We start from the raw sequence: 26,779 nt of genomic DNA on the forward strand, positions 1-26,779 counted from the left end.
GAGAGTTGAGGAGGAGAGTTGAGGAGGAGAGTTGAGGAGGAGAGTTGAGGAGGAGAGTTGAGGAGGAGAGTTGAGGAGGAGAGTTGAGGAGGAGAAGTGATGGATGATGGATGATGGTTGATGGTTGATGGTATCTGTTTGTCCTGTCCTCCCCCACCTGGGTCAACAATGGATCTTCCGTAACCACCTGCCTGCCTATACAGTCAGTTCTTCTATACGGTAACCTGGATTAAGAATGTTACTGAAGGAAATAGCATCAAAAAGCCTGGCCAAGATCCATAGTACTATGTGTGTATAGTTAGGCTTACAGTTACTCCGACAACAGCTCATGACTCAGTCCAGCCTTGGCTCGATCATATCACTCAACACCATGGCTTCCGATTTTCAAACAATCAACCAACATGGCACACCCTCACTACCCTCCAGACGACATCCTGCACCTTATCCTCCAACACATCTACAATGACCGCCCCAAAGCCCCCATACCATTCTGGGACCTCGCAGAATGGTGCAAAGACGCCACACAGTCCCAAACCTCCTCCAGACGCACTAGAACACTCAAATCCCTCATGCTCACCTCACGCCACCTGCACTCCCTCGTAAACCCCCTCTTCTACCGCAACGTGCTGGTCCGGAAATGGAGCGTGGAAAGACAACTGCACCTAACCTGGAAGTTCTACCAATCCCTCAAGCACAACCCTGAACTCGCCTCATATCTACACTCTGCCATCATCAACTGCAGCAACTTCGACCCTTACAACCCCCAAATCCCAGTCTTCGCAGGCGGGTACCAGGCCGTGCACTACGGCCACCTAGACCCCAACGGCACAACTAACCTCGACCTCTCCAACCTCCTCACAACCCTCTTCTGTAGTCCCAACATCCAAACCCTAACCCTCGTCGAATTCAAAGCCTGGGATGCCTTCCAGTTCACCGGCACCGGAACATCCCTAATCAGCACCCTGAGCCTGATGCACTGCGGTGCAAAAGAGCCTGCCTTATCCTCAATCCTATCCTACCCCTCAACCCTCAAAACCCTGCACTACAACGCCAACCAAGGCGCTTGGGGCATGCACTACGAAAACCAACCCGAAGAAGAATGGACCTGCGCTGCTTTCGTCCGCTCTCTGCAATCGCAAAAACATTGTCTGGAAGAACTAACCCTCACCCGCGAATATCCAGACCACGAGGGCCTATGCCAGGGCCCGCGCCTCGACGTTTCGGATTTCCCCGCGCTGAAGATTCTACGACTGTTCCATCTTTTCCTTGTTGGGCTGGAGGATCACGCGGATGCGTGGAGGGGTTTACCAATGGGGTTGGAGGAATTGGAGGTTTATTATGATGATACGGGGATGTGGCCGGGTGGGTTGTTCTTTGACGGGTATGCGAGTCCGGAACTCCCTTGCAGACGACATTTGGTCTGAACGCTCGTATGATGATGACAATGAAGAAGATGAAGATACGGAGTCCGAGCCTGAGTCTGAACACCCTCACTACAGCGAAGCTGCAGAGAATTGGCTACGTACTGTTCAGGTTACCGTTAACCCCGAGTGGGCAGGCAGCGACTGGTTACGCTCTTTACTGAGGCAGCGCCAGGCTGGGAAGTTTCCGGGGTTGAAAGTGGTGAAGGTTTATACACCCGAGCAGGTGCCTGTGCTTGTGAGGGGGCAGAAGAGAGATGAGACGACGAGGCTTTGGGCGCTTCCGGAGGCTGTGATGGAATTGGCAAGGGAGGGGGGCGTGGAGGTTGAGGTTTGGGTTGGTCTTGAGGAGAGTTCAGGTTCACGGGGTTACGATGCCTTAGATCTGTTGTGAGGTACATACTTGGAGTCAATAGATAATAGATATATAAACATAGATATACATGACCAAACCAGTGCCAAATGTTTGAAAAATAAAAGAGTAAAATCCTGAAACAGAACGCGTAGGGTATTATTCTAACAGTCATACCAAAAACCACAGAAGAGCGCCGTCGTTACACAACCGGGTCATTAAGATCGCCCTAGTGCCGCCCGTAGGGCGGTTCATATCGCGTATGCGCAGGCTGATAGGAATCCGGGACCGGAATCGGAGGCTGCTCCTGCAATTCAGAAGATGGGGGGAACTGACTATGACTATTCGAGTTGTGGTTCGATTCCGAATGAGCCGAATGTCTAGCCGGAGTGCCATAATAATGTCCCTCTGAATCCGACGGAGATCTGGACGGAGTGTAATGCACCTCTTCAAACGGAGATATCGGTCTTGAAGAAAGTAAATCCGATGCCGCGAGATGATCTTCATCGGATCGGTTGTTGTTGTAGTACGGTCGGTTATGATCTCGTTCGTCGTATGGTGGAGGGACACCGAGATCACCTGTTGAGGGGTTCGGCTGCGCGTGAGAGAGCAGTACCTCGCCCTCCTCGTCTGGTTGGCGGCCGTAGCGGTTTGCTGTTCCGCCTGTCATAGCTGCGCCAGCGCCGCCATAGCTTGTATCGGCTTGATGGACACCGGTTTCTGTTTGGTCGAGACCGATGCTTTCGCTTGGTGGCTGGTAGCTAGGGTCGAGCGTTCGCTTCTTTCGTCCCACAAATAACCAGCGCATACTGCGGCCAACAGCTCGAAGAAGATCGATTGGGTTAATGGCATCGAGAAGAGCGCCCATGCCCCAGCGGCCGCCTTGGTAGGTGCGTTTACCGTTGCCGTACATATCTGTGATTTGATCTGATTGGTACTCAAGTGCATATGGCTTCCAAGGAAAAGACCAGAGATGCAGGACAGCGAAGAGAGCCATTTCAATGCTGATAATCAAATTGGCAAGGGAGACTCGGAGATCTGGGGCGGCTATTTTGTCTGAAGCTTTGATGACACCTGAGGAGAAGAGGAAGGAAATTACACTCTGTTTGTGTTAGTAGTGCTGCGAAGAACTGGGAAGATGGAATAGTACCGTTTGCCAGAAGGACAAGAAGATAACCAACTTGATGGACAAGACTTTCAGGAATGGCGAGTACTCGCTGATTTCTTCGTGAATCTGGATGTAGAACTGAATGAGACAGTACATTGCAATGGTAACTGCCACACACTCAATTGCCAGGACCTTTGAAAAGTCAGTATATGACCATGAAAACGCTGTGAGTACCTACCCAGATATGCGCGAACGTGGGGTTCAATGACTGTTCGCAGTACACATCAAACTTCTGCGTAACAACCGCAACGATAGTCATGAGCACGCGCAGAAGGCAGTATTGGAAGACTCCAACCCAGATAACCTGCATACCCATTAGCATCTGCTTTCCCCGCGGAGCATCCTCATGAACCTACATTGAACCAAGTCAACCCACTCCTCGGAACCCTCCAAATCCCGTGCTTTCCGCCAGAGCATTTTTGCATCCAATTGACCGGCCAAACCCAATTCTTCGGCTGTATTCCGCGGAAGTAGTCTTTCTGGCTATGTAAATCCGGCGCGATGTAATGACACAACAGCGCAAAAAACGCGGATATTGTGAACGCTTCGTAGCAGTCGCCGAGGACGTCGAAATAGACGGCGTGCTTGTAGTAGTATGTGCTAAGCCAAGCGACGAGGGCGTATATGGGTATCATCCAGAGGATGCGGATTATACTGTTGGAGGAATAGTTAGTGTTATGTTGAATGAGTTTAATCGTGGGAGAGGGTGTGCGTACTGTCGCTGTTCAACCGGCTTGCTATAGTGTCTCGCATGTTGCATAATCAGGTAGAAGGAGATGAAGCCGGCGACGAGAGCGAAAGCGCCAATGACGATCAGACAGAGGTCGTGGAAGGTGAGGCCATTGTCCCAGAGGTCGACCTCGTGGACTGTGTTAAGGGATAGAGGTTAGCAATGGGATGGTTATTACTGCAGATGGAAAGAGCTGTCGCGAACATACTGGTCTCATCCTCCTCGGTCGTATTGCACACCGGCCAACCCATGATGGAATGGATCGCAGTAGAAGTCAATGATGAAATGCAGACGGAGGGGAGAAAAAGCGGACGGAGGAACAGGCGGAGCTATTTTCGGTGGTCCGCGGAGTGGCGGTAGATCAGTCTTCAACCCCTGGCACAGTGGACCTTTGCTTTTTCTGCTGCTTAACTTTAGCGAAGAAGAAAAACTTTGCCAAATTATCGGCAGTAAAGACTGCAAAGAGCTGAGCGCGCAGAAATGAGAAACTGGAGACGCTAAGATACCAGTAGGATCTGGTCAGCGCCACGACTCCACGAGGGTGAAGGCGTAAGCCTTACGAGACAGTTAACTGAAACAGGCAATCAGCTCGATAGGAGCCCGCACGAACCACAAAGGCCGGAGGCGGAGTAGTTCACCTGTTCAAGGTTAAGAGGCTATAATTAGATTGTCTCAGATGGATCTATACTACTAGTACAGCGATAAAGGTATGGAGATAATAGATATACAGATGTCTATACAAAAAGTACTCCGTAGGCAGCAAAGAAAACCAAGACAGCCAAGCTTTGTGCAAGCCTACCGTTCCATCCAATGCTGTTGACGCGCCAAGCCATCAGCTGCAGTAAGATCTCGGTTGGTTCAGGTATAGTACACATTTCATTTCTTCTATAATACACGATATAGAAAAACATAGGCCGTAAAGCATGGAGATGGTATACCTCAGTATCGGTCCCTGCGGCTACCTCGCCTTGAATTCACCATCCCCCCTCCACGGCCTCTCCCACGGCCTCCGCCCCTTCCGCGACCGGCAAACTCGGCTCCCAGGTCAATGAACTGGTCACTGTCTTCAAACGAGATTTTTCGTGTCTCATCTCCACCACGTCTGGGAAATTCGCCCTTACGAAGAAGTTCATCGAATCGGTCAAGCCGGCGATCTGCAACATCTCGAGACACCGGGAGGTAGTATAGTTTAGGCTTGGTGGTGGTAGATTTGAACAGCTCATCGAGTGGCTTGAATCCCTGGCCGGGATGTGAGCTGCGGCTGGGCTGAGATGGACCGCTGGGACGCCTTCCCTCGGCCTGCGTTTCGGCTCGCGGGCCACGCGGTGGAGGATGTGTAAACTCTTTTGCTGCTGGAGCGCGAGTACCGTGAGCTCCGGCATTCTTGGGATCGACTTCCTCCAGAACTGCCTCTATTTCATCGCCGTTCTTGTCGTATCTGACTTCCCAGCGCGGAGGGGGGCCACGCCGTCCGCGTGCGTCCTCTTCTCTCTGAATCCAGTCTTGGACCTTTTCCTCTGGTATGAAGTCGACAAACAAACTTTTTCTGTTTTTCTCGTTCGGCCATACGGTGCCATGAAGGGAATTGCGGGCTCGAGCGGCGGTTGTTACGTCCGCGAACCTAGCAAAAGAGTGCGTCTTGATAGAGTCTAGATAGAAGTCGACTATAAGATCAGGGTTAGGAGAACTTCCTGGCGGAGATGCAACGGAAACGAGGTGATTTTTAAGGGCGGCAGGTTGAAGAGGGCGCATCAGCCCATCGATGTATAAGGCAGCGGTCGCGGGATGTAAGGCAGGTTCGACGGCGGCATCTTCCATCTCCACGTCGGCAGGAGGAGATGATGGCCGAGTCTGTTCCCGTCCAGTGGACGAAAATAGGCCTTTGAAGCGCATGTCCTGTTTCTGAGGGGTGCTCTTTTTGCCTTGTTTTTCACCAACGGGCGCGGTTCCTTCAGGCACACTCTCATCTGGCTGTGCCTGTGTCTTGTCGGCGCTTGGCGCGATTGTTATTTCTTTCTCGTCGGATGATGTTGAATCTAATGCTTTGGCCTTCTTCCTCGCGACTTCTTCTGGATTCGGAATCGGAGTTTGGCTTCGACGCTTTCTCTTTCTAACATCTTCGACAAGTTCTTCCGCAGGAAGAGGCGTTGACAGGCCTGTGCTTGGACCTGAGATCGGACCAGCTGGGGCTACCTGTTCAGCGACATCCGCAAGCTTTGTATCCTCCTGCGCAATTGTAGGTGTCTGATCGACTTGGTCGAGGGGCTCCACTTGTTTCGTATCCGACGCAGCACCAGGGGGCTTTGCTTCCACTGTGCGCTCATCCTGCTCGGTGGGCTCTGTAACCACTTCGTTGTCTGGGACATTGCCTTTAGGCTTAATGTTCTCATCCTTCTCTTGTGCATCTGGAGAGTCTCTTGATTGTTCTTCCGGTTGAGCGGATTCGGGCGGAGGCGTTGGTTCTGCCTCCTCGACTCGCGGCTCATCTGGTTTAGGTATCTCTGTTTGGACGTCGGTCGCGGTCGCATCGGTATCTTCAGTCGCATGATTTTTCTGATTTATTTGTTCCGTTTCGGCCGGAACGTTCATGTCGGGTTCACGTTCGGGCTCATTTTCGGGTTCGGGCTCAGGCGCAGCTTCAACTTCAGCTTCGACTTCGGCGGGTTGCGACTCTTGGGCTGGAGCTTCCTCAACCTCAGCCGGAGCTTCGTCTGTCTCTCTATTCTGACCCTTGGAGTCTTCCTCGACTAATCGGTCGATGATTTGTTGTTTGACCCTCAATCCCGTCTGTGGAATACCGCGCCGCTTCAGCTCCGCCTTGAGGTCGGTGACTTTCCATGACGCATAGTCGGTCATCGTGAGAAGGGCGCAGATGGGGAATGGATTGTGTGTTGGCTAGAGATTTGTGAGGTTCTTCAAGCAAGATCTATCATTGCTTAGAGCGATGGGCGAGAGTAAATGGATGTAGGAGGAAAGTATGCGACACGAAACATCATCGCTCGCAGGCAGCTTCAAGAACAAAGGCTGGGGAAGGGAGGCTAGTTCCTTTACGGACTAGAGCCTGCGCGCCATAAGAGACGCGCTAGTCCCTTTCGGGGTGCATAGAGATCACGTGAGTACTGTCTTCTAAGTGGTCAATTCGAGAGCAAAGGCCTGGCGATGCACGGAACACGAGCCTTGTCAACCCAAAGGCGCAGTGTCTCACAAAATGGATATAAAGCCGAGCATGTCTCTCTCTGCATGGCTTCTTAAGATCGACCAATACAAGCCCGTCGGTAGTAAGACATAACCACCAACACGATGGCCGTCAACACCCTCCAAAATGACCTCGCAATCCAACTTCGAAAGCTCCATGTGCCAGGAAATCCAATAGTCTTCACAAACGTCTACGATGCAGCCACAGCATTAATCGTCGCTAAGAACACAGCAACAAAGGCGATTGCAACCGCAAGCTACGCGATTGCCGCCACGCAGGGAGTCTCAGAGGACAGAATGACCTTTGCCCAGAACCTTGCAAGTGTCCGGTCAATCGCCGCCACTTTGTCAGTCAATGGTCTGCCTAAACTTCCGCTGTCGGTGGACGTCGAAGATGGCTACGATATCCCCGAGACAATTACAGAAATCGTCAAGCTGGGCGCGGTGGGCTGCAACATCGAAGACGCCAACAAGAGCACCGGTGACCTCCGACCTAGTCAAGAGGCCGTGAGTCGAATTGAACTCGCTCTCAAACAAGCCAGGGAACTAGGTGTACCGGACTTTGTCGTCAACGCGCGCACAGATGTCCTCGGCTACGGCGGTTCGGTCGAGGACGCGATTGAGCGAGGCAAGGCGTTTCTAAATGCGGGCGCGTGTACGGTATTCGTGTGGGGTCCAGGGGGTCGAGGTACGTCAACGGAAGAGATAAAGCAGCTTGTTGCTGCCTTTGATGGCAGGCTCAACGTCAAGTTGGTTTTGAAGGGTGGATACCTTACCATCCCTGAACTGCGAGAGATTGGGGTTGCGAGGATTAGTATGGGGCCAGAGCTTTATAGGGCTGCGATGCGGGCATTTGAGGAGACTGCGAATGAATTGCTCAGGCATTGATGGTCTCCCAGACATTCTCACTACAATATCAGAAATTATCCGCCATTATACTTGCGGTGGCCCTCATATCACCTGGAAGACCATTCAACCGAGTATGATGTATCAAAGACAAGCTCATATATGGCTTATGAGACCACTAAACAATCTTACATTGACTTCTCGACAGGCGTATACCCCATCGCGGCTCAACCCCTAGGTAATAATCATGATTTCCACACTAAGCGCCCTGCCCCTGTGTCTGCCCCTGGCCCTCCTCACCACCATCCATCAAACTGGTATGCACCGTCTCCACCGGCCAAATGCGCACCGACGTCAAGTCCCAGATCCCCTGCGCATAGGGATGTGCCTTCAACTCCTCATGGACAGCCTCCGCGCTCAATGCGCGCAGCGCAATCACGTTCCCGAGTCCTGGGAGCTTTTGATGGGGCTTCTCTGTCGTAGCTCTCTGTCGCGACGGAGATAGAATCTGGCCTGTGAAAGTCTGGTGGGCCAGGGAGATTGGGGTGTTGGGTATTGTTGTCCGGTCCCCGCGGGGAAGGTCGCGAATCACGACAAGGCTGGATATACGGTTAGTCTTTGAAAATTGCTATGGAAAAGGTGGGTCTTCAGGGGTCATGGGGAGGGTAAAGCACATACTACTCCTGCAGGCGTGTAGGCCTTGTCGTGGCGGCAGCTGCTTTGGCAAGGTGGGTAATTGATGGTGCGGCCGACATGTTTTCACTGAAATCTCGAGATACTGCTGGGATAGAAGGAGAAGAAGACACGGAGCGAGTAGGAGAGAGAACTCGAACTAAACCCCGACGAACTGGAGGCTGATTGTGTAACAGCTCGGACACCGAGCCGCTTGGGCCCTGGACATAAAGCTTGACCGACTGGGATTCTACCCCGGTCAAACCGGGGAGGGCTTTTTTCTATATATTCTTCTCCTGCCGTAATCTTTGCTGCAAGATCCCCCATCCCCTGGCTATAGTTCGCCATGTCGATTGCCCGTTCCGCCATCAGGCGTGCCCTACACACCGCGACCACCACTGCCCCAGCATCCCCTGTGCGAGAATGGCTAGTGATACTCCCCGACAAGGCCAATGTCGTATGTACTCATCCTTCTTCTCTACCCTCTTCAATGCAAGCCTCAAACCTCAAGCCTAACGAACCAACAGCTCTCACGCCGCATCGCCATCCGCCCGCAACACTCCCCAAACTTTGTCCGCCTCCACAAGGAAGGCTACGTCTCCTGGGCCGGTTCGCTACCCCTTATACCTAACCATAACTCTCCTATTCGATTCTGCCCCCAGCAATCGGCCCGACCCGCTAATCTAAGCCTTGACGGTGGTGTCTAGGCCCCATATTTGCCCGTGCATGCGAGAAAGGCGCCGTCGAGGACCGTCCCTTTATCGGGAGCGTCATGGTCGTGAATGATACGGGGGCGGATGCGATCCGCGAGAAACTCAAGGAGGATGTCTACACAAGGGAGGAGATCTGGGATTGGGACAATGCTGAGATTCTGCCGTTTCGGACGCTGCAGAGGATACCGGATGATGTGTGAATATTTGGTGAGAAGTTATTGTAATGGTGAATGTGTAGTAGATGTGAGTCGCTGCAGATTATAGAGATCCACTACAGTAGGTATATGTTCATTTGAGAAGGGATTGTGGATTCAAGGCTTGTGGTAATAACTCTTCTGCTTTGATTTTATGGCGCCTCTGTGCATCTACAGATTTAGACCTCTTGTGGGTGATTTGATGAGGAATACAAATAGAGTCTGTGTTGTTGAGACTAAGAATACCTAACTATGTCACGAGACAAGGCGCCTCGTGACTGCCTTGGGGTCATATGAAGTTCCAACAACATAATCCTGCTGAATCGTGCCACATCCGTATCCTCAGCGCGACAGATCCCATCAAGACGTGCTCCATTGTCTGCAACGTCCAGATAAGAACTGATCTACCCCTCGTTCAGTTGCCGATTTCCCAGCGCTAAAGATGGCTAATACGGTAATGGAGGCCCGGTTCGGCTCACCCCGTCGATGATCCCCAGCTCTCCCAATTTCGACGTCAAGGACTCATCTTTTTTTCCGCCAATGGCGTGAGCTGCCTGCACCAAAAGAAGTCAAGGCCCAGGCAAAGAAACAGCATCTTGAGGGAGTTAGTCCAGACCCCAGAAAAGTCTACTCTGTGGCTATGCCGCATGTAAGACCGCCGCCAGTGGTGTTTGAAGACATGGGCCTATTCGTTAAGTGGGGGAGCTCTGTGAATATTCCGGAGGCCTTGGGTCTTCTTGCTGTTGGCTGATTCCTTAATGGCCGTGTTCCTGTTCCTGAGGTGTACGGTTGGCGCACGGATGGAGAGGCGGGTTTTATCAATATACAATACATCCGAGGGCAGACCTTGGAACAAGCATGGGATATAATAGGGTCCAGTGAGCGTGTTGCGGTTTGCCACGAACTGCGAACAATATGTGATAATCTACGTCGGCTTCAGCAGGACCCTTTGGACCCATTTGTGAGTAAGTAAGTGCCTTTTATCTGTATTCATGTTTACCTACCCTCCATATATTTAACTCCTAGTTATCTGACAGGGAGCATTGCACGGGGTCCCCTATAGGTGAGTGGAAGTTACCATGATCAACTGCTTACTGCTTGCTTCAGAGGGATTCCAGTCCTACCCTTACGATAATTTTTCACCTGCAACATTACTGGTATCTTGGCACCTTCTGAATTCTACTTGGGTATACATAATTGCCCATTGCCGGATGGAATGCACTATCCACCTCACATATGGCTATGAAGCCACTCATCACCCGCTAGCTCTATAGCCGAGCTCCGCTTCTCGGGCTCCCACTGTAGCATCCTGTTCATGAAGCGCAGAAAGGCCTGTCTCTCTTCCTTACCCTGCAGCGTGGTCTCCCTTTGTTCCAACGGCACCAGATCGGTTAGGAACTCTGGGTGGAGAAAATTGCCTAAGTGGTCGTTAGTGGACTTGCGCTTGCAGGTCGAGAGCGATATCTGATGTTTTGAAAGGGAGATAGTATCAATGAATGGAACTTGGACTTGCCTTCACCCGAAAAGAACTTGTCTCTCAGCTCGCCGCGGCTAAGAAGGCTGGAAGGCGGAGGACCTAAAAGGTTGATCATCTCGGCGAGGTGGGCGCAGCTGCTGTATCATTCATATTCTGGGTCTTGCCCTGTAAACAAGGATCCGCCTTCGTAGATGTCCCAGATCTGTTGAAGAATGGGTTGTCTGTTAGCAATTGGCAGATGGGATGGTGGTCTGGTGAAGGTGGTCTGGTGAAGGTGGTCTGGTACGGATAGTGATGGTAGTAGTTCATAGATGCTCACTCACCATGCATCCCACATTCCAGATATCGGCACTGAATGTCCACGGAACGCCCAAGAGCACCTCTGGCGCTCGATAGATCTTGGCTTGGGCGAAGACCGAATGGGGCTAATCGCCGTGTTCAGCGGATCCAAAATCGCACAGGATCGGGGAGCTGACACTTTTGGGGATCTTAAGCTCCTGGGACATATAGATTGTTCTTGATGTCCCGTCTCCATCTGCAGCTGTGGCGACCTGTTTTCTGGGGACGGGGTTCCGGAGCTCGGACTCTTCGAAATCGGTGAAGACAGAATTGTCGTTGATCACAAACATGATATTGTCGGCCTTGATATCTGGGATGGAGTTGATTAATACAAATACGGGCCGGTGGATACATATTTCAGGGGATAGGGCCGCGAACCAGTGTGTGCAATGTGGCACTCTGTATGCAGATAATCCAGTGCAAGGAATAGGCGATGAAGGACGACTGCAAGGACGGGCGACGGCAGTCTCTCCACTGGGTTGCGGCGCAAGTAAGCCAGAACACTCTCCCATAGCGGCGGATGAACGAGGCAGCGATGCTGATCTTGAGGTCCGTCGATGTCAAATGTATCAAGCAGCTTTCTGATGACCTTGCGACCGGGATGGGTGCTCGAGGACTGCTCCATGATTTTGTACATGTTAAGCTCATTGTCCACTTGGTGACCCATAGATGAAGCCTGAATAAAGATTTTGAGTATAACATAGCGCCGGTCTCTATAAGATTGGTGTATAAGCAGGTGTTCTAACGGAATCAGGGGACTCTTACTCCATGTCCCTAGCAAGCCACACAGTGGAAGTCGATCCAAAGCCTAATTTCCCAACGACTTGATATCGCTCCTTGATAACTTCTCCAATCTGAGTGGGATAGAACTGCGATGGGACATAGTGTGGAAGAGTCTCTTATTCAATCTTGTGTGATTCGGGGATGCGGACGAAGTTTGGATTGGTGAAGCTGAGAGGTTTCCATCTCCGCTCGAGAGCGGGGAGCGATCGGAGAATCGACGAGAACATATTTTGATAAGAGATGTTCCCTTAGATTGGATTGAGATTGTTTTCAACTGTTGGACCGCGGCACCAGGAGAAGGATCGCCAGGGAGGGGGCTGGGGGCAGCGGAGCTAGCGCCCCTGCATGGATGTAGCATATGTGCTTTAGCATGCGAATGATACTTCGCTTTCCTTTTAAGAATGGTACTGGTACTGTGTATGTATATAATAAGGTATAGAAGTAAAAAGGCGTTGGAATTACGCCATGGTGGCGTTTGGATTGGGTTTGGAAAGACTGGTCTTTCTGTGAGACCAGGGGTTCTCGAAGTAAAGGCTTTATTCAAAAATATACTACAGAAAAAATCATATAGATGATGCTAGGATCTTCTCTAGAATCTTCCAATCTGTTCACAAAACACAACCTCACCCCGCCTCATCTCAAGTCTCACATTAACCCTTTTCGCACCAGAATCAAGATCCCCCTCTGTCCACTTTCGCCAAACACGCCCCTGGACCTGGCTCACCCCAGCTCCAGCGGGAGTCTCAGCTTGACCCCGGTAAAGAAACAGCAACGGCAGCGGATTATTCGTCCACTTATACAGCCCCCCACGTCTGGTCCTCACAACAGCCGCAATCCAGACACAAAGCGTCAACGCCCAGACACACAGTGGGAGAATTAACCACTCCCAAACGACTTTGACGAAGGGGACAACGATGAATGCTTTGCCTTGGATGAGGGCTTGATCGCCGTTGGAGGCAGCGCTGGAACTGGTAAACGCCGTGTCCCGAAATGTCTTGGACATTGCGGCAGCGACGTTGTGGATTGCGCAGGTGAGTTGGTCTGTGCAGGTTGAGGCCGACGAGACTTCCTCTTGTCCTTGTACAGTGAGAAAGGGAACGGAGCTATTCCTAAAACTGCCATAGAACAACGCCCCCAGGACATCCGACGTAGCATATAAACCGGACGTCTCGTTGGGCGCGGAAAACCCAAAATGGCCCGAGGCGGCATTTACAGAGCCTGCAAAGATGGAATTCAGGAATGCGGTGATGGAGCTCCATGCTTCGTAGCTGATGCCGAAGGTTCTGTTGGAGGCTCCCTCTGTCTCTGCCACGCCCGGACTCTGATCCTGGGGTGGGGATAGGATGACCTGGTAGGAGGCTCTCTGTGTGGCGTTGGGTGTTTCGATCTCTGACCATTCAGAGAGTGTAGTTTCGGTGTATACCCCGTTTGTTACTGTAGCTTGGATAGTGAGGATGGTAAGCTGCAGCGCGCATTCAGTTGCTTGGAAGATTGTCTGATTATTGACTAGGGAGGCGACGTCCCAGGTTGCGTCGGGGGTTGTGTTTGAGTCTAGCGCGAGGACGTACTGAATGACTGGGAATACGGTGTTGTTGTAGACGAGGGCGTTGGTTGTTGTTGGTGTCACGTCCATGGCCTGTGTGGCGGAGCCACCGTCTCGGTACCAGGCTGAGGGGCCTTGGCCTTGAGAGCCTAGAGAGGCCGTGCATGTTCTGATATCCGGGTATGTGGCGTCTGTGGTGCATGTTTTGTTGAGTCTGTCGGTGACGTCTGTGCAGAGGGGGCGGACCGCGAGGGTCATGAAGGGATCCCAGGTGCAGTTTCCTGTTGGGCAGGTGTAGCTGGGCACGGCCCAGGATTCTGACGAGTTGGGATTTAGGAGGGAGTTGTAGATGTTTCCTTTGAGGATGGGGTCGACGTAGTGAACTGTTTTGTCAGTGCCGATTCTTGTTATGGGGGCCATGTTGGGATGTAGAGAGACTCACAGCCAGCCCCTATGACTGGTCCGGCGACATCGTATCTTGATGTACTCTGTAGGAAAGCAGACTGAGATGGGGATTCGATGGTGTCTGGGACGTAGTGGAGGAGGTTCTGGATGAAGGGGTCGAAGGCCAGAGATAGGATAACCGCCAGGCTACCGAAGGCTGCGAGGTGGCTGTACTGTTGCTTAGCAAACATTCAAGATATACTTGAAAGCAAGACCCACCGTCCCTTGACTCTCCACAATAACTCCAAGCTCCCGTAAACCCCTCCTCGACTTGCAGAGTCAAAAACCTTAAGGTCTGACACAGGCCGCCGCATTGAAGAGAACCAAGCCCACTTTAGCTGTCCTATGGACTCAGTGAGGCAGAACAACAGACATGCCTTAGACAATGTACTCAGCCACGCGATGAGGGAGTTCAGGGAGATGCCTTGCCAGTCTGGCTGCGGCTTTCCGTCATAGTGGTTCAGGATGATAGCAATGGCAATTATGGTCCCGATCGAAAGGATAAGGGCGATGACATCCAATGTCCAGACCGTTAGACTTTCAGTTTGCCTTTTGTCGTCGAGACTCTCTGGGCATTGGGGCGTATTTCCCGGTTCTTGGGACAACTGCTCCGCTTCTGGGAGAAGATGTTGCGCTATATCTTGGTCTTCGGTTTCATGGTCTTTGGGACGAGTTTGTACAAGCTCGATTGAAACATTTGATTCTGCGTTTGATGCCATGAGGATTTCAGCGAGAGAGCATTGCCAGAGGCCGTAGCTGTCCTTGGAAGAATAGGAAACAACAAGCTGCAATCCGACAACGCAGCTATATATGATCAAGCTTTCCTTAAAGCACTAATGACCAGTGGGTAAGCGCTAACCAGCATCTATTCCAGATTAGGGTCTACCTCATTGCCACTTTTGCTCTAGCTGTGGGTCTTGTAGTTCTGTCAAGAGCCTTGTCACTGGCCAGTACGTAGATATCTCCGCTCTACTGCGTACAGATTATGTACAGCCACTTTGCGACACCTCCAACCAAAGTCTCCGAACTGGTACCACGAACGCGTTGTCTGACCAAATGAACCGTCTCACGCACTCGTGTACTTCTGACCACGAGTAGTAACGACGGTTCAGCCTTGCGTTGCTCGTGCGCAGTAGATCCATGTATCCCGAGCGAATCGGTCCGCCGGGGGCAAAGGCGCCCCCAATATAGAGCAGCCAGATAAGCAAATCGGAATCTTCCTCATACATGATCTCGCCGTGCACTTGTCGAAGTCTGTCGAGGAGCTGAGAGGATATGTGGGACTGCGAAGGTGGAATTAGCTTTCTAGTGCGTACTCTGAAGGTGTGCAAGATGTACCGGAATCACCAATTCACACCAGACCTTGCAGCACAGGGTCACCGAGCATAAGTACGCTGCGAGACGACAGCACTCCTGCAAGGGAGACAGATCTGATAGTGCGGCGAGTCGGGACTGGACCGATGCGGTCTGGTTGTTTATAAAAAGCATGCGCATTGCATCGGCTCTTGGTGGTGTCCTAGGAAATGTATTCCGGATACATTGCAGGGCATGTAGATCTTCTAGAATAGCACCAAATTCCGCACTGATAATGTGAGGTCGGGATTGAAATCCTGGTGGGAGGCGATAAGAGTTTGGGGCAAATGCATCTCGTGTCCATGATAATTCCGCGAATGTTCTGTGGTCGAATATTCGTTTAGCGCCTGACAGGATGGATGAGTTTAGGTCTTGCCTGTGATTCAGTCAGCGAAGTATGCCAGTTAAACTGCTATGCGATGCTAACCAGAATATAGCACGCTTGATCCCTGGCGCAAGATGGACACTGTTTCTCTGGCAGATCCTCAGGAGCTGCTGCACCGCACCCATGTGCAGTTCAACCTGAGCTGTCTGTCCAAGGCGAGCCTATCCGTGACAGATTAGTATAGAGCCTGAGCTGAGTAACAGATTTTGCTCTACCTACCACTACCCCGGCGATCAACAAGATGGCCCCAATGGTTGCTTCGGACGCAGCCTTATGGACAATTGCTATCCGCTGACGGATGTACAGAAGTGCCTGGCCTTGGTACTTCAGGCACTCATGATCCATATTACCACCCGTTACAGCAAGTGAGAGGGTCAGCATAACCGCATTCACAAGAGCGGGATCATCGAAACCCGTTCGAAAGACCGAGCCGAAGCTCTGAAAGGCAAGTTCGTCCGCCACGCTGAAGACCGGCTCTGGGGCCTGCCTAGCCCTGTCTGAAGCGGTTAGTAGAGTTTAGTAGGAGTATAGGAAAGAGCTTACAATCACCAAGAAGCACTTGCAGCCTTGAAGAATCCACAGCAAGGCTCTGGAACGGGTCGAGAGCACCGGAGAACGGGGAGAAGAGAGGAGCCGTCTTAGTAATGGGAGGTGGTTTCGCAGTCTCCACGATATGGTCGTGGTCTGCCATTGTTATGTTCACAAAGTTACTCCTGGCAAGTTGCTGATGTCTCCGTTTGGATTCGAGCGCTTTCTTCACGGCGTGGGAGCGGGCCCGGTTCCGCCTCGCCTTGTCCGTTGTATCATCTTTAAGTCGGATGGAAACGAACTGAAACTCTCCGGCCATTCTCAAAGGCCACGAGCAGTGTGGATGTGCTTCGTAACACTGAGGAATGTCTCGGTGACTTTGCTGAGAAATGGGAGTTGCAGAGATGGAGCTGATGGAGCTGGAGAGCCGCCTAGGCCAAATCAGGAACAACCTCGTTTCCCTTTCGGGACTGCTCTATACTTCATGATATTCTCAACATTCCGAGAAACAACTATATAAGCAATCTGGTTCCTTTCCAATGCTTAAACTATTACAGGCAACAGATCCCATTCCTACCCCATCGCATCAAAATGGCAGACTCCCGCCTCTTCAAGCCCCTGAACATCGGCCCCCTCCACCTCCACCACCGCATCGCAATGGCACCCATGACCCGCCGCCGCGCCACACCAGACCGTACTCCTACAACCTTAATGAAAGAGTACTACTCCCAGCGAGCCTCCGTCCCGGGATCCCTGCTCGTCACAGAAGGAACCCTAATCTCCTCTGCTGCAGCCGGCGGCTTCGCAAACGCCCCCGGCCTCTGGCGCGCCGACCAAATCACTGCATGGAAAGAAATCACCGACGAGGTCCACCGCAAAGGCTGCTTTATCTACGTCCAGCTCTTCGGCATGGGTCGAGCCGCGGATCAGGATGTTGCGGAGAGCGAGGGGATTGAGATTGTGGGACCGAGCGCGATCCCGATCCCGGCTGCTGAGAAGCCCGATGCACCGGTGCCTAGGGCTATGACGATCACTGAAATCAAGCAGACGATTGTGGATTTCGTGACTGCGTCGAGGAACGCAGTCGCTGCTGGGTTTGATGGGGTTGAGATTCATGGTGCGAATGGGTACCTGCTTGATCAGTTTCTTCAGGATACGAGCAACCAGCGGGATGACGAGTATGGGGGTAGTGTGGAGAATCGCTCGCGGCTTATGCTTGAGGTGCTTGAGGCGGTTGTGGATGCTATTGGGTCGGATAGGGTTGGAATGCGGCTGAGTCCCTGGTCTCTGTTCCAGGGGATGCGCATGAAGGACCCGGTTCCTCAGTTTGGGGATCTGATTCACAAGGCAAACCGGCTTAACCTGGCTTACCTTAGTCTTGTGGAATCACGAATCTATGGCCCGGGAGAGTACGAGGGAGAGGTTGACGTGGCTAGTGAGACATTGGACTTTGCGTATGAGCGCTGGAACGGGCCGATTCTGGTTGCGGGCGGGTATGACCTTGCTAGTGCACAGAAGCTGGTGGATGAGAAGTATCCTGAGAAGGATATTGTGGTTTTGTTTGGAAGAAACTTCGTCTCGAACCCGGACCTTCCGTACCGGCTGAAGGAGGGGGTGGCTTTGACGAAGTATAACCGCTCAACCTTCTATTCAAACACTTCTGCGGTGGGATATGTGGATTATCCCTTCAGCAAAAGTTATTCTCTGGAACTGCGTGCTTAGATAGCTATGCCGATGCTGCCGATGTCGTTTTCTTGATTGTTCTCGAATTGAAACCTCCCACAATAGATCTAGATAGAATATATTGAATGCGTTTATCTTAAGTCGTCAGGTGGTAGCAGCAGTGACAGCTCTGTTTTGAAGCAAGTCAAATGATGACTTGTAAGCATGCTTTACTTCGAGTCACTCAAATATGACAATTTTGGATCTATTGCAAGTTAACTTGATGCAGTCTAGCTACTAGATGACTCTACTCATCCAAGAATATCACCTCCTTCAGGGCCTCCAGCAGCCTTCTCAAGCCTCTCAACCGTGCTCTTAAAGACCCTCGGCAATTGCGTCTCCTCATACGTCTTTCCATGAACAATCATATCCGCAAGACCCTTCGTGGCGAGGAAAATCACCGGCATGCCGTGTCCATCATATCCCGCAGAGATATACCTTCCTGGCAGACCAGGGACTTCACCAACGTGCGGTGCTGTATCGTATGCATAGCCCATAACTTAAGTAGCAGGTTAGTGCTTCGTCTCCAGCCTATTTTACTGGTGAGAGAACTTACTGCCAGTCCAAATCTCTTTCACATATGCACCGCTCTCCTCCCACCCCCGGAACGTCCTCTGCATGAAATCATCGTAGTAGTTCTTCGCTGGCTCTATGAGCGTGCTATCATCTATGACGTTATACCATTGCTCTCTCTGGTCAACAAAGCTGTATTGTGCCCCGCCGACGATGATACTCCCATCCGGTCGGCTGATCAAGTAGCTCTGCCCGTCGGCTGTTTTTGAGCGGATGACGTACGAGTAGGGCAAGAAAGGGTGATCCTTGCCCTCAGGGACGGTAATGTGGCAGCAGATACCGCGGCAGGGAATGATGTTTGGCTTGTATTGCGGGAGTAGGCCAGATGTGTATGCATTCGTAGCGTAGATGACTTTCGATGCGGTTATGGTGCCGCGGGGGGTATGGATTGTATGCTTCCCATCTTGAGAGTCCACTGAAGTTACCGGTGTAGATGTCTGGACGTTCACATGGGGAGAGGCAGTGATTTTCGAGAGGAGGCTAAGAACAAATTTGTAAGGCCATAGCGATCCTGCTGTGTAGGAGATGCAGGCTTTGGCGCCCTTGACCCCGGAGATCTGGTTTTATCAGCGTTTGCCCCAGAACCTATGGTTGATAGATATACCGTTTCCGCATATTTTCCTGGGGTATAGTGGATATCAGTAGTATAATCCAGCCCGTGCTCGAGCAACTTCTCGTAGACCTTCCTTGCTCGCTCACCATCTTCTTCATTTAGAAAGACATTCATGTTCCTGGTTAGGTTGAGGTCACAATCAATCTTTTCTTCAGCCACGACGTCTTTTAAAGCTTTAATGTGGGCGATCTCAAAGTTTGCAACTTCAGCGCCGGCTTCAAGGCCGTACCGCTCAATGTACTTTGGGATGTTTCCGTATAGATCAGGACGTAGGTGGCCACCTACATGCCTTATCAGTAATGAACGTAGGCCTCTTGATCTTTATGAGACTAACCATTGCGACCCGTAGCCCCCGAGCATATTTGCCTGGCTTCAAGGATCGTGATTACCGGCTGGTGGTGAGTAGCCTCTGGAAGCTGCTTGAGAAGATGATATGCAAGACTTATTCCAGTATACCCTGCTCCAATAATCACGATATCGCTGTGCGGTGGGAGATCGGGGGTTGTCCGAAGCTCGTCCAATTGATGGAGCTCGGTCCGCCAGAAAGGCTCGGTGGAGTTCTCAACCGGGAACAGAGGCGGAGGCGTAGCTTCTTGCGCCATAGCTGCTTTTTCTCTAATATTTGCGTCTGAGGTTGGGGCTCTCTAAGCGGAAGGTGTATGCTATGTGATGATATGGATTTGTGGTCAATGATGGAAGAAGCAAGTGGTGAGGGGCACTGCGGAGGTTCAAATTGGAGCTCATCTTTAGCGCCGAATAAAAGCCCCAGAGTAGTCTGATTTCTCCACATAGATCGATAATAACATTATAGTTACGCGGCAAGCATAGGTATAGAGATGCGAATATCAGAGGTCTCTGGATTATCTGTTGTGGTCTTTTGACAAGGAGATCCTGAAAACCACATCACTCATCCCTATGAAGCAGCCGTACCTTCCTCATCCTGGCAGTAGACATTGCGGGAAGGCGCGATCGAACACCTCACGAGGTCACCCAGGTAAGGAGCAACCGTTGGCCCCATCGCGCCTTCCATGCAAGACAAGGAGCCAACGTAGGAAGGAGCGACCACCATCCGTCCCAGTTCGGAAGGAGGCAAGCCTTGCAGGCGTCCAGCCGTAAAGGGAAGGTACAATGGGAGCCCTCCCATGGGTATTTGGTTCACTAGGAAGGTGGAATGACTGAGGCTCCATTGCCTGTGCCTGTCAGAGACTATGATACCTGCAGGCTCAACTAACCGGGTCCCCTCCCTTCAGACTTTTCAGCGCCTCAGAGGCTTCTATCCTGTTCCCTGGCAAGAACCTCATCAAGCTCTCCATCACCTCCAAGAGGCGCTCCAGTTCTGGATCACTCACTTTCTCCTTGAACCGCCGTTCTAACTCTGACATTTGACCTTGGAGTGTATCAGAAACGATGATCATCTACTTCTGACGTCGCGTGCATCGAATGACTTACCATCCCTCGGTTTCAACTCATACTCCGACTTTGTCTTCATATCCTCCCATTTCTCCTGCCACTCAGTCGGTAATTCCTCGACAAACCCAATAATCTGCGCAACCAGGGCCTCGTGGTCCCATATGTACTGAAACGGGTACGTTCGAAATACAAGCATATATATCTGTATCAAGCCACAGTCACTCTTGGTCTACCCAAAAGCCGCGTACTAGGAGATGGTCACTTACCATACACCCCACCCTCCAGAGATCAACCCTATAATCAAAACACTCCGTGAGAATCGTCTCAGGGGCTCGCAAATTCCCCGGTTGGGCCAACCGTTCCGGCTCATGGCCCTGCTGAAAAGCCTCTCCAAAATCGAGTATGCGAATATCTTCCTCGTCTTCGTCGATCCATTCATCCCACTGAGCAGCTTTCACCAGCTGTTTCGGTAAGTTCTCAGAGAGTGGCGTGCCATCGAGACGAGCCAGTTCTTCGATCTCGGGACGCCCGATGATAGACAGGATGTGGTTTTCTTGTGCGTGCGAGAGCTTGCTGCAGCTGAATGCTGCGTTTGCGGCGCTGATATCTACCATCCATTACGTGAGCCTGCAAGTGTAGGTATCTATGAGGGGGTTCTCACTCACCTCCATGCCCCAAACCAGCACTATGGATAAACGCAACCGCGCGGAGGAACTGCTCTGATAATCTCAGAATATTCTCTACCTCCAGCTCATCTCCCACTTCATAGTAGTCCCTAAGCACATACCCAACCGACGGACCTAGAAGCTCAAAAACAAGACACTGATGCGCCCCGTTAGGACCATCTTGAGTGAACGAGTCGAGCAGCTCCACAATATACTTTGCTGATAAATCCCCCTGTGAGCATTCCCTCAACAACTCTAGATTCTGCAGCTCGTGAGATTCTTTTGAGGAATCAGCCGTTTTGATTTTCAGCGCGACCCAACGCTTGGTCCTTTCATCTGTTATCATCTAATCTCGAATATTGTGTAGGTAACGAACGTACTCTCCATCAAATGCAAGCCAAACAGTCGAAAACCCTCCCCAGCCTAGCTTATGGTGGACCTTATATCGGCCGTTCTTGAAGGTATCGCCTAGAGAGACGGGGTGGTATCCGCCAGGTCGATATTTTGATAGTCTCTCTTCTGTAAAGAGGAGGTTATTCTGGTGGTATATAGATAGATCATCCATGTTTTGATTTACATTGATGATGTAGGAAGAAATGGAACGCAGATGGGACGGGAACTTGACCTAAAGACTCGTCTCGGCCATCTGCAGGGTAGACAACCACCTAAGCGCGACTAACCGGTTACGGATTACCATACATCTATCCATTGTATCCATCTCCAAGATATGTATATAGCGCTTACGTGGGACGTGCAGGATGCGACGCAGTATCCAAAAGAAAAGGCACTGTGTAAAGTCAAATGTTTGTCATCTTATATGCTGAGCCTAAATACAATGCACTATGCGCTGATATATATCCAAGCTGATTCAGGTTCACCTACCAAGTTCCAACCCCACTCCGGGCCTAAACCTATATCTTCTCCCTGCGGGAAATCAAACCACTCAACCTCCCTAGGACAGGCGCCTCACCCTTATCCTTTGCTCGTGAGCCTCCATCGGACCACTGTCCTCTAATCTTCCGCTTCAATGCCTTAGACGCTGATTTGAGATCATTGCGGACGCTTCCTTTCCCGAACCACGAAAGCCCTAATCTGGAGCGTGATAGAGCTTCCGCTTCATTATTGTAATTAGGACTGTGCTCGCCATTGCTCGTTTTGGTACTTTCGCGAGTGAAATGGTATCGCATGAGCCCGGGCGTCATCTTCGTGAGGACAGCGTTTTGGAGCGCCTGGTTGCGTTGGGATTCCTCGTCAGGCGAGAGCAGGCGGGGGTTTCCGGCGGCGTCGATGATTATACTCTTGGTGTGCTTGCGGGACTTTGGTGTTGACTCTGGTATAAATACATCTTCGTGGTTTTGAATCTGGGCTGGGACTCTGGAGAGAAGGAGAGAGTGTTTAGAGGAATTTGTCTGGAGTGTTTCGGAAGAGAGGTTTGTGATTTTGGTGCTGGTAGTTGGGTTGAGGAACGCTTCTGTGTCTGTGAGGGTAGTGTGTTTCTTGCGGGACTCTGAGGCGGATGATTCCGTGAGGAAGGTTTTGGTTGCGTTGTTATGGACAGAGTCTGAGATGGTTGTAGCTGTCATGGTCTGCAGCTCGTCTTGTCGAGGGCTATGCGACGAGGACTGGGTGCAGGAAGGCTCCGCAGAATTCAATGCGCTCGTATTGGTGCACGATGTCCCTGTTCGGGTATTGCTAAAAATCGAGCCGGAATGTGTGGTTGTGTTTGCGCCAGAATCTGACGGCTCGCCGCAGCGAGAATGAAGGATCCTCATTGTTTGCATGCTTGGTTGTTGCGTAAGCCCGACGCCAGAGTCATAGCCGGTTTTTGCTGAAGACCCAGGCCTGGCCTTGGATGTTGCAACATGCCCAACTGCACGAGCGCTGGCTTGGGACGGCCGAGAAGGCACCCCCTGTTCAATTCTATATGCTAACAACGAGCATGCATATCTGATACTAGACTCCAGCTCCGGCGAGATTTCCTGACGATCGACTTTAGGCGATGAGAACCTGGAAGCGGGCGTATCAGAAAAGTCATAGTAGCGCGTCGGTTTCTCGTTTAGGGTTGCAAATGTTGGTTGCTGTGTATTCAAGTTCAGTTAATGTGCAGCCACGGCAGTTATCTGAGTGCGACTCACCTGCGACCCAAACAAGAGCGACAATGAATCGCGTCTTTTCAGCGCGGTTTTCTTGGAAAATAGCGCATCCATATTGCGGTCTGTGTCATATAGCCTGGATTCGTATCTCTTCAATCAAACGCACTGTAGAAGATCGTAGAGGAGCGAACCACTATAAATGACAGTCGCAGTCAGAAGATAAAGTTGCGCTTGGGCAACCAGTCCCAGCAACAAGTGGGTACAAAAGAGCGAGCTATGCTCGTAATTTAACTCGGATGAAATCCGACGAAACAAGAGAGGTTTTCCAGCGCAATGGACTGGAATGCGGGGGGTCAACAATGACCGATCGAGCCAGACTCCAGCTGGATTCGGGTAAGCCGGGTCCAAGAGTCTCGATGCAGGTGAGGCGATAGTAGATACGATAGAAGCAGAAACAGGGAAGCTTTAGCTTGTGTGCAACACACGTATGTGATAGATCTCCCTCGAGGACGGGATGGGAGAGGACAATGCTTGTGGCGTCAGGCGCTCGGGCACAGAACAAGGAATAAGAAGAAGATCTGCTGGTGAGTAACAATAGTACTCTGAGCGAACTCAGACAGAGAATGTAATGAAACAAAGGCAAAGAAAGCAAAGAGCGACAATAGTAAGACGGAGAAGAAGATGGATGAGAAAGATGGGACAACAAGAAGGAAGAGAAAAAACCACAGCCCAAAGTCGCACAGCATCACGGGGCCTGTGAAACCAACAGACTCAGAGGCAATCTCAATCTCACCCCCATTCAAGCCTCACTTGCGATGGGAGATCGTGCAGACAAAGAGATGACTGTCATTTGCCATGTTTGAACCTTGAGCCAATTATCCGCCGCATTCGGATCGTCATCACCATATCCTTGCTGAGCGCAAGAACTGCACATGCGAGGCAATCTGCAGGAGTCGAGGCCGGGATCGTCAACAGCAAACAGGGCTACAGGGTACAGCTACAGCTTACAGGAAGTCAAACCGTCGTTGTGCATGAGACTCGTGCCAATACTCGGTGCCTAATTACTATCACACGAAGCCCACGAGCACACTGTGCTGAGGAAGAGTGATTTTACTCAGTGTTGCAAGCCGCTTGTGAAATGTGGCCTGTCCCATTTCCATTGAGGATGTTTGATTTGATTGGCAGTGGCTTATGCAAGGGGTACTTGGGCTTCGAAAGGGATGACCCAAGGTGTTGGCAGAGTAACGGCCTTCAGAGTTCAGACAGAACACAATACGCTTGAGGAGTGGTCGCTGTTAATTAATACCAGAGCCAAGCTCAGTATAAAAGTTGATGTCTACACGAGAAAGTGAAAAGAGTAATGAAATCTGCGTTTCTACACAGTATATAACCGAACATGTCCGTCTTCGGACTGTGGCCCATCACCCTCACGACTGAATCGCAAGAGACCGCTTGGTCGAGGGCTTGTGTGATGGGGAGCAGTTGGATGCTTCTTTCAGTCTGCCTATATGAATAGTTACGGGAGAGGCAGTTGGATGCTCATCTCTCTGACTGGTTAGAATGAAAATAACAAGGCTGCACCGCTACTCCCTTGAGGCTCTGAAATGGCTGGGATCGCCGACCTGTACTCTCAGACGAGAGAAGTCGTGGACCTTTGCCTATCGCAAAGCGTCATATTTGTGAGGCTGCAATTACTGCGCCAACAGGTTTGGTATGTGTGAGAACCTTACCAAGCGGTGATGTCTTCGACTTCCGCTTCTCCGAAGGTGCTGCTCTTGGTTAGCTGGCCGACGCCGTCGACGACGGCACCCTCGGCGGGAGTCTTGGACATGATATCAGGTAGCACTTCACGGAAGAATTCCAAAATGTACCGATTGACCTGCTCAAATTGGAGGAGGAAGGCATCGTGACCCTCAGGGCTGTCGATGCGCTTAAGTCTAGAGTCGGGAATGCCTTCAGCGATTTCCTTCTGCTCCTCGAAAGTGAACAGGCCGTCGCTCTCAATTCCGAGCACTAATGCGGGCTGCTGAATTTGTGCAAGTGCTTCAAGGACAGGAGCTTCGGATGTCGGGCTAGTTCTCTGACGAGAGACATCGTGTGTGTCAAGCTTGCGAGTGATCGCAATGTAACAGTTGGCGTCGAAACGTTTCACAAACTTCTCTCCTTGGTAACGGAGGTAAGACTGCGCGGAGAAATACGTCGCCGGGCGCTTCACAGTGTCCTTGCCGGGAGTGTCGATAGTCTTGCTCAAAATCTTGGTCCCAGAGAACTGCGGGTCCATGTACTGCACCTCCGTCTTCTCTGCCGCGGGAGAGTTGCGCCCGCTTGGGGTCCAGCTGCCCTTGTGACCATCGTTGTGGATCGCCCAGTGCTCGTTCGGAGGAGTAGGAACTCTTTCCGTCCCATTGATATTCTGCCTCTTTGAAGGATCCGGGACGTTTCGTCCGAAGCGAGACTCGAAGGAGTTACGACTGCGGTAGGTTAGGAGGGCCGACATGCGTGCAGCACCGAGACCAGCAGCGGGAGGGTCGTCGAACGGATAATATCCGTTCTCGTACTTGGGGTCGCTATAGATGCTTTGGCGCTGCGCTTCACCCCAGCTAATGCACCATGCGGAGTGACGGGCCGAAGTAGCGATAGGCACAATCGCTCGTACATAGTCTTTTCCGAAGTATGCATATTCAAGGGTAAGCATGCCGCCCATAGATCCACCAACCACAGCTGCGATCTGCTTGATACCAAGATCATCCAGCACAATCTTGTGAATCCTTCGAGGAGTTAGCAGGGTAATCTCCCGGGCTGCAGAACTCTAATATAGTACAATGGGGAAACTCACCTAACATCATCCCGCACAGTAGTAAGCGGGAACTCGGGCCCGTATAGGCCATTCTCCGGCTTCCCATCTTTGTACGTAACCGCACTCGCACTCCCATATGGGCTCCCCAGACTATTCAGACAAATCACGAAGAAGCGGGAAATATCGAACGCCTGACCAGGACCACCTAGGAGAGGGCCCCACCAGTCTGCCACATCGGCGCTACCACTCAATGCATGGCAGATGACGAGAGCGTTGTCACCAGTCGGCGACAGTGTTCCGCGAGTTGTGTACGCCACAGGGACATTGTGGAGGGTAACACCGGAGTCGAGGGTAAAGGAGGGAATTATGACAAATTGTTGGTCGGTTATGAGCGCGGAAAAGGGGTTCTCAGGTTGAGAATCGACCCTCTCTACGGGATTTAGTAGCTGTTCATATATTCAAGGGGGTAGAAAGTGACGTGGGGGAAAACTGACCGAGGCGGGGTGTGGGCGTTTCGGTGGTCATTATAGCCACCGTTTAGACGAGAGGACTCGAAAAAAAGACAGATATCGAGATATAAAAAGGAGGAAGTAGACTTGAAGGATGATTGAAGTTGTTGAGTGAGGACAATTGGTAGAGGGGTAAAAGTGGGCGTCTTTACAACAGGGCCGGGGAGGAATTATTTCTTTAGTTACCCCACGGCGATGACTCTTCCGATTTCGGCTGCTTGAATTCTCCGAGCCGAGAAAATTCACGTGACGTA

The 26,779-nt window shown here is 51.4% G+C and overlaps 14 protein-coding genes across 14 annotated transcripts; 4 read left to right on the forward strand and 10 right to left on the reverse strand.

Annotated features, from left to right (window-relative positions):
* Positions 1-401: 401 nt before the first annotated feature.
* Positions 402-1,815, forward strand: BJY04DRAFT_224699 (uncharacterized protein; the record flags this gene model as incomplete). The annotated part of the gene is made up of 2 exons (XM_073718042.1): positions 402-1,362; positions 1,409-1,815. 2 exons carry the CDS (start codon positions 402-404, stop codon positions 1,813-1,815), a joined length of 1,368 nt encoding a protein of 455 aa, XP_073564532.1.
* Positions 1,816-2,002: 187 nt separating this feature from the next.
* BJY04DRAFT_224700 (OSTA/TMEM184 family protein) lies at positions 2,003-3,922 on the reverse strand (the record flags this gene model as incomplete). The annotated part of the gene is made up of 6 exons (XM_073718043.1): positions 2,003-2,875; positions 2,924-3,073; positions 3,120-3,245; positions 3,298-3,595; positions 3,658-3,808; positions 3,880-3,922. 6 exons carry the CDS (start codon positions 3,920-3,922, stop codon positions 2,003-2,005), a joined length of 1,641 nt encoding a protein of 546 aa, XP_073564533.1.
* A 483-nt stretch (positions 3,923-4,405) lies between these two features.
* BJY04DRAFT_233335 (SAP domain protein) lies at positions 4,406-6,640 on the reverse strand. The gene has a single exon (XM_073719951.1). It carries the CDS (start codon positions 6,525-6,527, stop codon positions 4,611-4,613), a length of 1,917 nt encoding a protein of 638 aa, XP_073564534.1. The 5' UTR covers positions 6,528-6,640; the 3' UTR covers positions 4,406-4,610.
* A 205-nt stretch (positions 6,641-6,845) lies between these two features.
* Positions 6,846-7,863, forward strand: BJY04DRAFT_174853 (isocitrate lyase/PEP mutase family protein). The gene has a single exon (XM_073709303.1). The coding sequence runs from the start codon at positions 6,972-6,974 to the stop codon at positions 7,752-7,754; it is 783 nt and encodes a 260-aa protein (XP_073564535.1). The 5' UTR covers positions 6,846-6,971; the 3' UTR covers positions 7,755-7,863.
* Positions 7,864-7,971: 108 nt separating this feature from the next.
* BJY04DRAFT_224703 (uncharacterized protein) lies at positions 7,972-8,467 on the reverse strand (the record flags this gene model as incomplete). The annotated part of the gene is made up of 2 exons (XM_073718044.1): positions 7,972-8,311; positions 8,391-8,467. 2 exons carry the CDS (start codon positions 8,465-8,467, stop codon positions 7,972-7,974), a joined length of 417 nt encoding a protein of 138 aa, XP_073564536.1.
* Positions 8,468-8,730: 263 nt separating this feature from the next.
* On the forward strand, positions 8,731-9,297 carry BJY04DRAFT_224704 (uncharacterized protein; the record flags this gene model as incomplete). Its single annotated transcript, XM_073718045.1, has 3 exons — positions 8,731-8,841; positions 8,912-8,993; positions 9,092-9,297. 3 exons carry the CDS (start codon positions 8,731-8,733, stop codon positions 9,295-9,297), a joined length of 399 nt encoding a protein of 132 aa, XP_073564537.1.
* Positions 9,298-10,521: 1,224 nt separating this feature from the next.
* On the reverse strand, positions 10,522-12,117 carry BJY04DRAFT_233337 (kinase-like protein; the record flags this gene model as incomplete). The annotated part of the gene is made up of 8 exons (XM_073719952.1): positions 10,522-10,709; positions 10,805-10,902; positions 10,942-10,970; positions 11,092-11,193; positions 11,245-11,417; positions 11,486-11,820; positions 11,873-12,003; positions 12,040-12,117. 8 exons carry the CDS (start codon positions 12,115-12,117, stop codon positions 10,522-10,524), a joined length of 1,134 nt encoding a protein of 377 aa, XP_073564538.1.
* A 307-nt stretch (positions 12,118-12,424) lies between these two features.
* Positions 12,425-14,596, reverse strand: BJY04DRAFT_233338 (DUF3176 domain-containing protein; the record flags this gene model as incomplete). The annotated part of the gene is made up of 3 exons (XM_073719953.1): positions 12,425-13,816; positions 13,876-14,045; positions 14,097-14,596. The coding sequence occupies 3 exons, from the start codon at positions 14,594-14,596 to the stop codon at positions 12,480-12,482; spliced, it is 2,007 nt and encodes a 668-aa protein (XP_073564539.1). The 3' UTR covers positions 12,425-12,479.
* A 150-nt stretch (positions 14,597-14,746) lies between these two features.
* On the reverse strand, positions 14,747-16,462 carry BJY04DRAFT_233340 (uncharacterized protein; the record flags this gene model as incomplete). Its single annotated transcript, XM_073719954.1, has 5 exons — positions 14,747-15,160; positions 15,216-15,606; positions 15,658-15,776; positions 15,835-16,112; positions 16,159-16,462. The coding sequence occupies 5 exons, from the start codon at positions 16,460-16,462 to the stop codon at positions 14,861-14,863; spliced, it is 1,392 nt and encodes a 463-aa protein (XP_073564540.1). The 3' UTR covers positions 14,747-14,860.
* Positions 16,463-16,734: 272 nt separating this feature from the next.
* BJY04DRAFT_233343 (alkene reductase) lies at positions 16,735-18,052 on the forward strand (the record flags this gene model as incomplete). Its single annotated transcript, XM_073719955.1, has 1 exon — positions 16,735-18,052. One exon carries the CDS (start codon positions 16,735-16,737, stop codon positions 17,863-17,865), a length of 1,131 nt encoding a protein of 376 aa, XP_073564541.1. The 3' UTR covers positions 17,866-18,052.
* A 37-nt stretch (positions 18,053-18,089) lies between these two features.
* On the reverse strand, positions 18,090-19,736 carry BJY04DRAFT_203232 (NAD(P)/FAD-dependent oxidoreductase). Its single transcript, XM_073713326.1, has 4 exons — positions 19,386-19,736; positions 19,043-19,332; positions 18,422-18,995; positions 18,090-18,364 (listed from the first exon to the last, which is right to left on the reverse strand). Exons 1-4 carry the CDS (start codon positions 19,651-19,653, stop codon positions 18,117-18,119), a joined length of 1,380 nt encoding a protein of 459 aa, XP_073564542.1. The 5' UTR covers positions 19,654-19,736; the 3' UTR covers positions 18,090-18,116.
* A 538-nt stretch (positions 19,737-20,274) lies between these two features.
* On the reverse strand, positions 20,275-21,691 carry BJY04DRAFT_224708 (kinase-like domain-containing protein; the record flags this gene model as incomplete). The annotated part of the gene is made up of 5 exons (XM_073718046.1): positions 20,275-20,438; positions 20,501-20,663; positions 20,728-21,068; positions 21,127-21,455; positions 21,507-21,691. The coding sequence occupies 5 exons, from the start codon at positions 21,689-21,691 to the stop codon at positions 20,275-20,277; spliced, it is 1,182 nt and encodes a 393-aa protein (XP_073564543.1).
* Positions 21,692-21,983: 292 nt separating this feature from the next.
* BJY04DRAFT_203235 (uncharacterized protein) lies at positions 21,984-23,886 on the reverse strand. Its single transcript, XM_073713327.1, has 2 exons — positions 23,262-23,886; positions 21,984-23,204 (listed from the first exon to the last, which is right to left on the reverse strand). The coding sequence occupies exons 1-2, from the start codon at positions 23,331-23,333 to the stop codon at positions 22,038-22,040; spliced, it is 1,239 nt and encodes a 412-aa protein (XP_073564544.1). The 5' UTR covers positions 23,334-23,886; the 3' UTR covers positions 21,984-22,037.
* Positions 23,887-24,945: 1,059 nt separating this feature from the next.
* Positions 24,946-26,541, reverse strand: met2 (homoserine O-acetyltransferase; the record flags this gene model as incomplete). The annotated part of the gene is made up of 3 exons (XM_073714456.1): positions 24,946-25,987; positions 26,056-26,446; positions 26,511-26,541. 3 exons carry the CDS (start codon positions 26,539-26,541, stop codon positions 24,946-24,948), a joined length of 1,464 nt encoding a protein of 487 aa, XP_073564545.1.
* Between the last annotated feature and the right edge of the window lie 238 nt (positions 26,542-26,779).

The sequence above is a fragment of the Aspergillus karnatakaensis genome (genome assembly GCF_047715665.1).
Source record: "Aspergillus karnatakaensis strain CBS 102800 unplaced genomic scaffold BJY04scaffold_98, whole genome shotgun sequence".
Classification (NCBI taxonomy): Eukaryota; Fungi; Ascomycota; class Eurotiomycetes; order Eurotiales; family Aspergillaceae; genus Aspergillus; species Aspergillus karnatakaensis.